Source organism: Chlamydotis macqueenii, chromosome 24, assembly GCF_036417535.1.
Source record: "Chlamydotis macqueenii isolate bChlMac1 chromosome 24, bChlMac1.mat, whole genome shotgun sequence".
NCBI lineage: Eukaryota > Metazoa > Chordata > Aves > Otidiformes > Otididae > Chlamydotis > Chlamydotis macqueenii.
Genome location: NC_141579.1, coordinates 1,649,594 through 1,662,831, shown reverse-complemented (window position 1 = coordinate 1,662,831; position 13,238 = coordinate 1,649,594). Strand labels below are relative to the sequence as shown.

The 13,238-nt window shown below is 48.0% G+C and overlaps 1 protein-coding gene across 5 annotated transcripts in view; it reads left to right on the top strand.

The window, feature by feature from the left end:
• Window positions 1-12,994, top strand: part of APLP2 (amyloid beta precursor like protein 2) — a 37,402-nt gene extending 24,408 nt beyond the window's left edge. The window contains exons 7-18 of one of the 5 annotated variants that reach the window (XM_086766387.1): window positions 655-822; window positions 2,470-2,585; window positions 2,944-3,018; window positions 4,215-4,373; window positions 4,760-4,888; window positions 6,187-6,286; window positions 6,791-6,961; window positions 7,570-7,605; window positions 9,708-9,787; window positions 10,354-10,428; window positions 10,731-10,886; window positions 11,351-12,994. In XM_086766387.1, coding sequence (XP_086622513.1) covers window positions 655-822; window positions 2,470-2,585; window positions 2,944-3,018; window positions 4,215-4,373; window positions 4,760-4,888; window positions 6,187-6,286; window positions 6,791-6,961; window positions 7,570-7,605; window positions 9,708-9,787; window positions 10,354-10,428; window positions 10,731-10,886; window positions 11,351-11,452 — 1,367 coding nt within the window. In that variant the 3' untranslated portion in view covers window positions 11,453-12,994. Of the gene's footprint in view, window positions 1-654; window positions 823-2,469; window positions 2,586-2,943; window positions 3,019-4,214; window positions 4,374-4,759; window positions 4,889-6,186; window positions 6,287-6,790; window positions 6,962-7,569; window positions 7,606-9,707; window positions 9,791-10,353; window positions 10,429-10,730; window positions 10,887-11,350 lie in introns of all 5 variants that reach the window. The other 4 variants (XM_086766386.1, XM_086766390.1, XM_086766389.1 and 1 more) reach the window with 4 other exon arrangements.
• Window positions 12,995-13,238: the final 244 nt, after the last annotated feature.

Here is a 13,238-nt window from a genome sequence, read left to right as displayed (position 1 = left end):
AACAGTTGCTAACTTACAGCATGTATGCGTTTTCCTGCCTCAAAATAACGCAGCTGCTTGTATTACCCACTCACTGCGAAGCAGTCCGCGTGCTGTGGCTGCCTGGAGTTTCAATCTTTATGTTTCCAAACTTAAAAACCTAGCGCTGAGATTGCCATGGTGATCACGTTCCTTTTGCTTAGCCTGCCTTTTCACTCGCTCTTACGCCTCAGAAGTGACTGTCTAGGCAGAGTGCAGCGGAACAGGACGTCTTTGAATGCTTTACGCAGCCCCACTGGGTTTTCTTTCCATCGTGGTGGTTTTGTACGGCGGAGGCTCTACCGCTGGGACACCCCAGGTGGAACGCTGTGGCACCAGCAAAACAGATCCTTGCTGTTTCAGCCTCTCGCTGAGGAGAAATCTCTCTTGCAGATGAGAGCTCCGTGTCGGGACGGCTGCTGGGGTAGCCCGCTGCTGCGTGCGCAGGCGCCACCTCCCCAGATAACGCTGGCCAGCCTAGTGCCGAACGCTTTTGCATTGTTAAAAATCCCCCCCAAAACTGACAAAAGCCCTTTGGTCGGTGAAGCAGCGATGCCCCAGAGCTGCTTTGTGTGTAAGTCGCTCGGCGAGGCCTGTGCTCCTCACCAGCTCATGTTCTTACCCGTCTCCACACAGCTGTCTGCTCCCAGGAGGCGATGACAGGGCCCTGCCGGGCTGTGATGCCTCGTTGGTACTTCGACCCTAACAAGAGAAAATGTGTTCGCTTTATATACGGAGGCTGCGGAGGCAACAGGAACAATTTTGAGTCAGAGGAATATTGTATGGCTGTGTGTAAAAAGATGAGTAAGTCCTGCCTCCCACTGGCCCTTTTGCAGCTAGCCGCTGTCTGTCCGGCGTTTGGTGTCTCCTCCTCCTTGCCTAGGTCAAGAGAGGACACGTCTGCAGCTCGTCCTCTTGGTTCCGGTGTCCGCGGCAGTTCTGTCCGTCCTTTTCCAGCAATCTCCTCTTGTCTCTGCTTCTCTTGGTCCTTCGGGTGAGCTTTCCTGGGGAAAGTGGCTCTCGATACGTGCTGTCTGTGCTCACCGTTGGCTTGCTAAAGGCTTAGTCATCATCTTCCAGATCTGTAGCAGGGACCAGGGGCTGTCTCTAACCCTTTCTGAAAACACGTAGCTCGACTGTTTGTGTAATTGGCTCTTTTTTCCCAAATATGTGGAAGGAAGCACTTGTTTTTCCCCAGTTGGGCTTCCGTGCGTACGTTTGACCGGTCAATCCTGAAAAGTAGGCTGCTACACGACGTTCTCCTGCTAGTAGGCGTTTTCTTACTCTTGTATTTTGGGAGATTATCCAGAGAAGTAGTACAGAATTCAGATTTCAGCTTGGTTTGAAATATGAATCATGATTCCATCCCTGCGTTTTTGAGAGCTGGAGGTTTTTGGCACCAATTTCAACTGGCTTTTATGTCAGATGATAAAACTACCAAATACATTTTAACCTCCTTATTAATCTTCTTGTTGAACTCCAGCACTTCCACTTCAGCTACCATTAAAGCCTTTTTGAAAGGCTTTTTGTGTTATCTGGGGCTTGGCAGTCTGACTATAGAGCCATAATCCTGTTTACAAAATGGGCTTCGCGCAAGTGCTTTAGGTTGGGCTGATCTAAGTGGTGAAATAGAAGACGTGGATGTCGGGAGATTTCTTTTTTTTTTGGCCTGTTGCGGAGGGATTTGGGGCTGGAAGGAGATGGCTCTGGGATGTGTCGTTCCTAAAACCAGCTCGAAAAGTTGCTTCACCGTTTCCTGAGCTGAGTACAGAGCTCCTGTTGTGGATTTTGCAGATGCTTGAAATCATCAGCTCTGAAATTCCATTTCTCCCCTTGTTGGATTTGAATTTTTTAAAGATACGAGCCGTCCGGTTTATTGGACGAATCAATTTGTCACGCTGAGCCTCCTTCTGTTGCTGTCTTGTCCAATATCGTTGCCTGTTAGTCCTGCATGGCGCATCTGGTAGGGGAAGGTAGGTGTGAAGTGTGAAATACCGGGTAGTGTTTTGTGCAGATTTATTGTCAGGCTCCCTAATCACATTAATGATGTCTGGAGCCAGCTTGTCAGCAAACAGCTAGTGCACAAAATGTCATTTAAACTACCCAAAGCCAACGTGAAAGGGAAGGGAAAACAATTTTTTTATTCCGCAATCCGAGTAATTGTGTTGCTAGAGCTGAAAAACGCTCGTCGCAGAGCTGCTGAGAGGACCGAACAGGTGCTGTGGCTGCCACAGCGCGTTTTGGGGATGATGTAACTGGTGTTGTGCAGTAAATTGGCAGCTTAAAGAGACCAAAACGGACCACCAATGGTAGGTGGCGGTTCAGTAAAACACGTAGCCTGCCAGGTTGTTAATAATGCGGGCATGGAGATTCCTCTCCCTACCTGTCCTTTGCTGCAATCCAGGACCAGGGTTTTCTGAACCTCCGCTCATCCTCGCCCTCTCGTTGCAGTGCCGACCGATGATGTGGATGTCTACTTTGAAACCCCAGCTGATGACAACGAGCATGCCCGCTTCCAGAAGGCGAAGGAACAGCTGGAGGTCCGACACCACAACCGCATGGACCGGGTGAGCGTCTGGCTTCAGTCTTTCGTGCTGCACAGCTGCTGCACATGGGTTTTTTTGACAAATTCCTGGTGAACTGACTTCTTTTCTGGTCGCGAGCCTTCCACGTTTCTTGCAGCGTGGCCACACCATGGCAGTTAGTTTTTCACTTCTTCAGAGTCTCGGGAGAGAGGAGTCACTGGAGACATTTGATTTGCTGCTCTGAGGGCTTAAGTGCTAGATTTAAACCCCGCAGCATCTCTGTTGTGCCTTCAAAACCTGGCTGGGCTGTACAAGGAGCTGCCTGTGAAGGCAAATCAGCTGGCAAAGCTCAGGCGTAAATTTGTCTCCTGTTGATGTGTTCTGTCTTGTTTTTGTCCAGGTGAAAAAGGAATGGGAGGAAGCAGAACACCAAGCCGTAAATCTCCCCAAGGCAGAAAGACAGACTCTCATTCAGGTAAGAGTTGAAGGAGAAAGTTACTGGTGCTTGGCCTTCATCTTCACAGTAAACTAAATGGGAGATGCTAACGTTCAAGCCAAGAGACGACTGAGATGGAAGAACAGCTTTCCTATTCTGTCAACAGCTGCCTTTGAGAGGAGATGTGATTCAATTGCATGCTTTGTTCTCAAAGCTGGAGATGGTGCGATACTGTGCCAGCTCCTTTCCTAAGTCGGAGAGTAGGAAGCTATCTCACCCCTCAAGCGTAGCCAAAATGTAACTTCAGACCTTTTGGCCTGTTTCGCGCTAGCTGGTGGCCTCACAGCCCGGTTCAGGTTGGCCCTGACTCTCTGGACACACATTTCCTGTTGGAGCAGGCTTAGTGAAAACCACTTAGGCAGCAGATAAAGCTGGCTTGCTGCCAAAATGCCAATCTTGTGCCTTATGAGGAGAGTTCAGTCAGACTGCGAAGTTAATCAGGGGTATTATCAGTGTGGGATTGTTAGGGGCAGGCTCTTCTGGCGGCGACAACTGTATGAAGTTCCCTCAAACCAATATTGAGCTAAGTGACTGACTCCAGCTTTTAAGCCCACTTTGGATTTTATCCTGGAACACAGTTTTCTCTTGACACTTTTTTAACGTAAGTCCAAAAGAGTTTTCCATCACCTCCGTTGAAAGAGAACAGCGCTTAATGGACTTTCCTGGCTCGTTTGGAGTTCTGGGTTATGACCTTTCTAATAGAATTGGTAGAGATTTGATCTGCAGGCGTGCTGATGAAGAGTCCCCTAGGCAATACCTTTGTAAACTCCTGCAAATTCACTAGGCTGAAGGGATCCACCCTCTTTCCATCCTGTGGGGTTGAAGGAAGGAGTTAATACCCTTCCGTTCATTCAGTACAGTGTGGATGTGGCAGCTTCATCACGATCTTCATCTGCGAGGCCACGTGCCCTCCTCAGACCTTTGAAATGGGTTGTGAAGCAAGTTTGGAAGGCACATCCTAGAGATGAAATCCTGTCGTAGTTCAGCCCCGATCGGGACCGGACTACGCAGTCTCTCTCAGAGACGTCTCATCAACGTCTGTCCGTGTCCTTCTCTCCTACTGTAAATGTCTAGGACGCACAGCGTGACTCCTTGTCCTGAGGAGTTACGTGACAGGCAGTCGGCGACCCTGATGGATACAGCGCGTTTCACGCAGGCTCTGTTCTTTCTCCCAGCACTTCCAGGCGATGGTGAAATCTCTGGAGAAAGAGGCGGCGAGTGAGAAGCAGCAGCTGGTGGAAACTCACCTGGCTCGCGTGGAAGCCATGTTGAACGATCGCCGTCGGATTGCTCTGGAGAACTACCTGGCCGCCCTGCAGGCTGACCCGCCGCGGGTGAGTGTCTTTGCGATGCATTTTTACAGCGGGGTAGCCCTGGGTGGGGTGGAATGTGGGAATGGCCTGGTGAGAAGACTGCCTGCGACCTGCCGGGGCAGAAGCTCGAGTAGGTTCCTGGTAAAGCTTTCTCCATCATGATGGACCTAGCAGTGGGTCTCCTAATTGACTCACTTTACTTTCTGCCTGGTTAAAAACCCCTCAGCTTTGTTAAGGCACAGTGTTCTGAGTCAGACCTAATTTTAAAAGAAAGAATCTAAGAGGTTAGCGCAGGTGATTGATCTGTCCAGTAACAAAGCCGACTTAGATCTGACATGTACTATTACAGCCGTGAATTTTATTTGAATCAAACGGCTTTGAACCCTTCCCCTTCTCAAATCCTGCAGCCTCACCGCATCCTGCAAGCTCTGAAGCGCTACGTTCGTGCTGAGAACAAGGACCGTCTGCACACCATCCGCCATTACCAGCACGTCCTGGCAGTTGACCCAGAAAAAGCTGCGCAGATGAAATCTCAGGTATGAGAACGTCTCTGTCGAGAGAGGCATTGTCACCAAGCCCCCTCGGTCAGAGGCTCTAGAAGCCGTGCGTCGAGTCCTCACGCAAATTTGCGGGCTGCTGTAGCAACTTCTCATACTTGTGCAGAGATCTCCCATCCTGTCACCAGATATGCTCCCTGTACGATTTTCCTTGGTACTTGACTCGCTGTTAAAAATTGGAACTCTGTTTTTAACCATGAATTTTTGTGGGTCACAGTGACAAATCTAAGGGTTTAGAACTGTTTCGGTATCACTTTTGTGTTTTCATTTCTCAAAAACCCATGAAATTATTTACTGGAGACATGTTTATCCTTGAACAGACTTCCTCACTTCTTCCAAGCCCTCGTGTCTGTGTGTTCCTTTCGTTAGCCTTGTTCTTCACCGTGCCCGTGCTTTGGGTGTGTGGGAATTTTCTTGTGCCTCCCTTTTAAAATGGTGAGAGGTGTACTGAAAGGGAGAGCTGCAAGGAGACAGCGCGATGGAGCACATCCAGTGCTCCTAAATGGAAATAAATAGGTGCTGAGGAAAAAAAAAAAAAACCAAAAGCTTTATTACTTGGAATATGGAAATATCTGCGGTGTAAGAGCGGGACTAGAGTCTGTTACTGTGACCTCTGGTGAGGTGTAGAGTAGCGTTGCAGTGATTTTATAGAATTCAGCCTCAGGCTAGGAGGTCCCATGGGTTCCACGTTGGTTCTGGGCGCTAGCTGCTTACCTTTGCCTCTTATCTCTGATTCTTGCCGCCTTGAGCCGTGCATCCTCAGAAAGACTGGGTTCTTCGGCTAAAACCCTAGCAGTCCTTAATTCCTTCTGAAGGTTGCGGCGTCAACAAATCGACGTGCGAGGGATGTGGGTGGTACAGTTCAATTTCCATTCGCTTTACTTTTCCGATGCACTTTAAGCTCCTCAATCGATTCCCTTGATTGACAAGCTGCCACATGTAAAATTAAATTGCTTTCATCCTTGCTCTTAAAGGTCGGGCACATGTCAGACTGTAAAACAGGTCCATTCAGCTCCACAGCTTGTTTTTTTTCCCCGACATTTAGTTGGCCATATGAATGTTTTTATTTGTCTGCACGATCCCTGATTATGCAGCACCCTCTTCAGGCCAGGCTTGACTTCACCAGCAAATTTAATCTGTTAGTGAAGAACGATTCAAGGTTGTGTAGAGTTGGAATTTCTTTCTCAAATGGAGGGCGAAGGTTGTTGATGTACCAGTACAAGTGACTGACAGTCTTTGCCTACTCCAGCACTCCAACAACTCTTGTGCGTTTGCAGGTGATGACACATCTTCATGTGATCGAGGAGCGGATGAATCAAAGCTTGTCTCTGCTCTACAAGGTGCCATATGTGGCTGAAGAAATCCAGGATGAGATCGGTGAGTGTCTCTGTGCACCAGCTCCCATGCCGCTGCGTTAGACGATGAGCTTTGATAATCAAGTGAGGGGTCTCCAGAAGGACTGCGAGCTTCTTAGGCTGAGGTACCGCAGGGCAGGTATTCTCTGGGCTTTGCTAGTCAGAACAGCTTGTTGCTAAGAGCTTTCAATGTCTGTTTAAAAAAAAAAAGTCAGCCACATTCAGGAGAGCCAAGCTCTTTCTCAAAAGGAGATGAAAAAGATCCATAAAAATAAGCTCCTCCTGCTTCAGAGGAGTTTGATTCCATCTTGCCAAAACCTCTTGGCCCTCATCAGCCTGTATTTCTAGCTGGTGCCTGTCCTGAGAATTCCAGATGAGACTTCAGAGCGTGCAAGATGAGAACCTGGCAGCCCTGGGCAGTGTTCCCCTGCAGCCCTGCCTCATCTAGGTTCAAACCATCTGCCCCGTTCCGTTTCTGCCAGGCGTCACGCGGTTTGTGTAATGTTTCCTCTTGATTCCTTTTCAGATGAGCTGCTTCAGGAGCAACGTGCAGACATGGATCAGTTCACGTCCTCAATTTCGGAATCCCAAGTGGATGTCAGAGTGAGCTCCGAGGAGAGCGAAGAAATTCCCCTGGAGGGCAAACCTTTCCGTCCCTTCCAGGTGAAAACCTTCCCAGCCTTGCCTGAAAGCGAAGGTATGTGGAACTGAAAACTGGGTTCACTGCCTTGACAGAACGTAGGGGCTTTTTCTTAGGCCGTGGGCTCAGCTCGGTGGCACAGAGAGCTCCGTCCCTTTGGGTGATGTAAGCCTAAAGCAGTCGCCCCAGACTCTCTGCGTTGGAAAGTGCTGCTAGAAACTTGCACTGAGCGACTGTCTTGATTTTCCGATTCTTCTCTTTGCAAAATTATTTTATCTCTTCCCATTTTGCAGGGAGTGTTAATTTTTTTTTTCTCTGTGGCTTGACTCCTGAATTAATTTTCAGTCTTTAGCTAAACTCTCTTTAAGCCTTTGTACTGTGACCTGTTGAAGGGCAAGGAATTCTCTTTTTTTTATTTAAAAGAATACATATATGTATGTATTTTGTATCATCGGATGTTGACAGCTGGGGTTTGTGTGTGTTTATTTTTAAAATGCTTGAACAGAGTCCTGAGCTCAGAGAATGCTGTAGACTAAAAGCTTTTCCCAGGGTCTGAGTCAGAAATCATGCGCAAGCCTTTTTTTTTTTTTTTTTTTTTTTTCTCCTTCCTTTCTCTTTTAATCTCCTTTCTCTGCTATTTTTGTTTTTGTTTTCCCTCCTGCTAGATCCTCAGCCGGATTTGTACCACCCAATGAAAAAAGGTTGGTTCTAAGCTGCTCCCTCACAGCGCTTCCGATCACTCTCCTACCTTCTCGATGTGTTTGATAGCTTCATTTTAGTTTCATACTCACCTTTACTTTCATTTCCCTGCTCTCATTTAGTTCAGTAACGTTCGGTTTTGCTTGTTTAGGCCTAGTGTTAAAGAAACGCGCTAGTCTGAGCATCTCATTCTATGTGTTCCTCGCCGGTGAGCTCACGAGGTGTCTCGGGGCGCGTGGAGTAACTTCTTCGCCCGCAAGAAACGTGGGTCTCGGCAGTCTGTCTGCAACTTCGCGTCGCTCCCTGTGTAGTTGTGTTCAGCGCCTCTCAAAATAAACCTTGTGGTGCTGATTCTGCCTGCCGTGGAATCCGTCCCTACCCCCGATGAGGGTGCAGATAGTTTTTGAAGGCCAGGTGGCTTGAAATTATTCTCATTTTCAGTGTTTCTCTACAAATGTAAGTCACCTTCATTCCTCTTGCGGAACAGCGTATGGCTAATTCAGTCCTCTGGAAAAATCTGAACAGCCTTTAGTTTGATTTAGGCTGCTTGGGAGTTTTGAGGGGGTTTTTTATGCAATTGTGTGTGTGATTTGGTTTTTTGGGTTTTTTTTGTTTTCCCTAGGAAGTATATATGCTAAGCTATGCCTTTGAGCTACGTAGAACTTGGTCTGTTATGTGGTACAGCTGAACTCCCAGCCCTGAAGACTGTGCTACGTTGAATAAAGCAGCCATAGGCTAAAAGCTGGCACAGTAGTTCTCTTAAAAAAAAACCAAAACAAACAAACAAAAAAACCCCAAAAAAACCTATTTGTGGCTAGTCTCTGTGGAAAGTCCCAGTTGTCGACTTGCACAATAACGTGACCTGCTTTGACAGCCGGGAGAAGTCAGGCCGGCAGTCTTGGCCGTGCTTGGAATCTTATCACTGTCTCCAGAGAACTGCAGAGGAAAAGGGGATCCGCTAAAACCCAAGGTGCTGCTTTTGGGAGGAGTCGCAGTGAGACGTTAGATTCCTTGGTGTTTTCAGGCAGTAAAAAGCTTGTCACTGTAAAAACTTGCCTTGGAGCCAACTAGCCGTTCCTTGCATCTCTTCAAAGAACAGGCTGCCAACTTCAGCAGCAGTTGACATCACGTCTTAGGCAATCTGCAAGCTCAGCAGCTTCTGGAGAGCGTGTGTAGTCGCCGGCAAAGCATTAAATGCTGTAGGAGTATCTCCCCCACCTCGCGCTCCTCGCTGAAGAGACCTCGCTTTTGGTTTGAGGCTTGGCTCTGTCCTCCTGCTTTTGCGTTAGGGAGGCGTAGGTGTTGTGAAGGACATGATGTTGTCCCTGCTGATAATGGGAAACCGGCGTTCTCCTCACTTGCTGTGTTATGTTAGGTCTGAGCGTCTCGCGTCAGGCTCTTCTGTTATCGATCCGATCTATTTATAAACGCTTCGGATCAAAGCAGGCTATGCGGAGCAGCCGCCTTCTGTTAATTGATATTCCTCTCTTGAGCCTATGCTGATTTCAGCCTAGAAGTGAGTGAGTGATGTTCTGCTACAAAGGCTGCTGTCGTTCTTTGCTCCTCCCTTGCCCTGGGATTTATTCTTTCTGGGCTTGGGCCAGAATACGGGACAGCGGCTCAACAGAGCCCCGCTGGGCGACCTTGAAATCCTCATGCCCGGGACGCTCACCCACGCGCTCGATTTCCAAAGAATGGGTGATGCTGACTGCGCGGTTGAAAGCGATCCCAGTGCGCTGGCTCTCAGCGCAGAGGCGACGTGTGCCTCGGTCACGGGGGGTCATGTTTGCAGAAAGGAACTGCGCGCTCACTATTTCGCGTTACGCGTCCCCTTGGAACTTTTCTAACAGCAGCACTTTTAACGGTACGGTTATTTCTGGATTTACACTTCAGCCTGGTGTTGGTGAGTCTCGTCTGCTCCTCTCATTGCCACCTCATTTCCCCTCATTAACAGAACCCCTCCCGATCACTTATCGCTGTAGCATAGCTTACGAGCTCCCCTTCTGACACAACAGCATGAAGACAGATTAATAATCAGCGGTAACCCTTCCCGAATGTCGCGGGGGGCTGACTTAACCGTTCCTTCCTTGCTCTTTGGGTGCAGGTTCTGGCATGACCGAGCTGGATGGGCTGATCGGCGCTGAAGAAAAAGTGATTAACAGCAAGAACAAAGTGGATGAAAACGTGGTGAGCCCTCCACTGTTTACTTCATAAAGCCAAGCCTGCCGTGGACGCTAACTAACAGCGGTGGCTTATTTCCGTGTCTCAGAATGTCAGGGTGTTCTTTGTCCATATGGTGTGGGGGAGGCAGGTTTCGAACTGGCGTGGGCTCTGACGAGCATCAGAAAGGTGGGAGGGTGAGGGAAGGAGAGAGAATCCAGATCTTTGGCAGTCTGAGCCGGAGAAGTGTCCCCACCATTCAGTAACCGCTTTCCCAAGGAGAGACCCTTTGTGCCTTTATTTTAGTGAGGTAGCCTGCTCTCTAAATACGCTGAATTTGTGTGTTCCATCTGTCTTGCTGCTGATTTTCCACGGTGAGAAAGTCTCGCTGCCTTCTGAAGGTGAGCGACCCAGTAGGCATCAGCTCCATCTGCAGCATGGCAGCCCACTTGCCTCAGTTCCCTGGGTTTTGTTGTTGTTTTGTTGGTGGTTTTTTTTTGTTTTGTTTTTGTTTTTTAAAAAAAAAGCCTACTTTTGAGAGTTTCCTTTCAAAACCTCCTCTCGTAAAACGCTTTTGTGGCTGTTTTCAGGTCATCGATGAAACCCTTGATGTGAAAGAAATGATCTTCAACGCAGAGCGTGTCGGTGGGCTGGTGGACGAGCCGGTACGTATGTGGCTAGCGAGTCTCACTTGAGCGATGGGCGAATTCCTAAAGCTGGGTTTCGGATCCTGTCTGTCACTGAATTCCAGGGGTGTGGGGCCTTGACATTGCTCTGGGAGGTCGTGCAGAGTATAGTGCTGTAGAGCTTTTCTGCATAAAGATGCAAACGGTAAATGTGGTTGGTCATGTCTTGATAGCACAGATGGTTGAAGACCTTGTCAGTGGCCACCTTGAAGGCTGGCATTGAGCAGTGCACCCTCCGCATCGCTCTTCCTCTACCCTCTCCCTTGTTTTCTTCCCTCCAGGATAACGACAACTCCCTTCGCGATGACTTCAGTTTTAGCAGCAGTGCTCTTATTGGTCTCTTGGTGATTGCTGTTGCCATAGCTACTGTCATAGTCATCAGCTTGGTGATGCTGAGGAAGAGGCAGTACGGGACCATCAGCCACGGGATTGTGGAGGTGAGAAACAACTCCCGCTCCGTAAGCGGGGGCTGAAAATAGTCGGCGTGGAATCACGTGTGGCGTGGAGGGGGCGAAGATGGCGGTAGCTGCCATCCGTCCATGGCTCAGCTCTTCTTCCTTCTGCGCCCGACACGCACGTTTCTAATGACAGCTTAATGGGATCTGGAGAAAACTGCTTTTCCCCTTTGCCCAACCGACGTGTGGGATTCTAACGACCTCTTTAATGAGAGAAGCGGGTCCTGAGTTTGTAGCGTTAGCTAGCGTACTGGAGACTTGTAGAGAACATCCCCGAAGAGGTGAGGGCGGGCAGGAGGCGTTAGCGCCCGAACGAGGAACTCAGTTAAGCAAATAATTTTTTTGTGCCTTCCCATTTTTCCTGTTTACTGCTTGCCACCATTCGGCTGTCGGCTCTTGTTGTTATGAAATAAGACCTCCTCTGACCTGTCACCGTCTTTCTACAGGTTGACCCGATGCTCACCCCAGAAGAGCGGCATCTCAGCAAGATGCAAAACCATGGCTACGAGAACCCCACTTACAAATACCTGGAGCAGATGCAGATATAAAACCGAGACGAAGATACAACAGCCCTGAGCGGGGAAGGAGTGGGGCGGAGGGCCAAAGGGGTCCGGCGTTTTTGGATCGACTACTGACCAACAGTTGCTTCGAGAGGACTTCATCTTACATTCAGAACTCCTGGATCATTAAGACTGTAATTACTACTGTAGAGTTGCAATTTCCATTCTTTTAAATGGGTGAAGAAATGATAATATAACGATATGATATATAAATCTCCTTCAATGGGAAAAATGGATCTATTGCAGATATTTGACTGAGATGTAGTTTTCCTTTTTTTTTTTTTTAAATAATCTGAACAACACCAGTTCCATTGTCCTGTTGTCTGATACAAGCTCTATATATATATATAAAAAATGGGAAATGTTGATTTTTATTTCTGATAGACCACCTGTATATTGAGGCTCGTTTGTACCAGCCTGCCTTGTAAAAAGGAGACAGTTGTGGCTCTTCAGTCATTTTGGCTTTTATATATAAAGCAGTATCTTTTTTTTTTTTTTTTTTTTTTTTTTTTTTTAAAAAAGTTAATTTCACTGGGAGTTGCAAAGAGATTAATTTAGGGATAGGAACTCTGACAGCATAAGCAAGGAAGCAATTGGGAATGGTAACTAACAAAAATCCTTATAATAAGAAAAAAAGAGAAAAAAAAATTAAAAAACACCCCCCCCCCCCCCGCCCCCATCCTCATATCCCAGTGGTGTGCACCCTGCTGCTTAGCAGTTTGGGCTGGAGGAATTGAGACTCCCTGGAGGCAAGGAGTGAAAAGGCTTCTGGCATCTCTGTTGATAGTTATTCTAGTGGAATGTTAGAAACACAGTTTGTGCGTTCTGGGGTCTGCACATTCCCCTTCCAGTTTCAGTTCTGCTCTAGGCTGGGAAGTTCCTGGTATCGAATTGAAATCCTCCCTTCGGAACCAGTTTCCTTCAGTACTCACCCGGCATTAACAGCCCCCCTCTCGCTACTACTTCCTAACTTTCCCCAGCGCTCCTGCCTCGCCAGCGCGGTAAGTAGATGAGACGCAGGGTTTTGATTGTTTGGTTTTTTTTTTGTTTTGGAGCCTCTGCGTCGCTTTTGGTGGTGTCAGGCCACGGCTTTGGGTGACAGAAATGACAAATCACTGCAATAACCAGCTGATGAACGCAACGCGGAGGTCACCAGAACTGGGGTTAAAACAGCGAGTCGCCTAACTGGGGTTAAGAGAGGAGTAAATTGGGAAAGGGATACTGCCTGCTTTTGGGGAAATTGGCTGCGTAGACCCTGAGAAGAACAAAAGGGGTGTTGTTCTACTCACCATCATGTCTTTGTAATGCTTGTATAGTTGGTGTTAATGCTCACGGCTTTTTTAAATCTGGAGGTTCTGGTAACCTGTGGTGTATTTTTTCTATTTTTCCTGTGACTTTTATTTTATTTTTTTTTTTCTTCCCCCTTTCCGTGTCTCTTCCCACTATGCACAGATTTACCTGCAAACTCCTTAGTGTGGTCTGTGGGGAATGTACAAAGTTTAAACACATCAATAAACACTTTAACTTCCAGATGGCTTCCTCTCTTCATTCACGGGCTCGCTTAAGTTCCTCCCTCCTCCCGCCGTGTCCCGTGGAGACTTCTCCTCGCCTTTTTTGCCCACCTCCGCTTCAGCGACCGTCGTTGAAGGAACGTACTGATAGATAAAAGGGTGTAGAAAAAGACAAGCCTCAAACAACGCCACGGCTTCCTTGAATGCCTCTTGTTCTGGACGGCCAGATCTGAAATAGTTTGAAGACACAGAGCGTGGGGCGG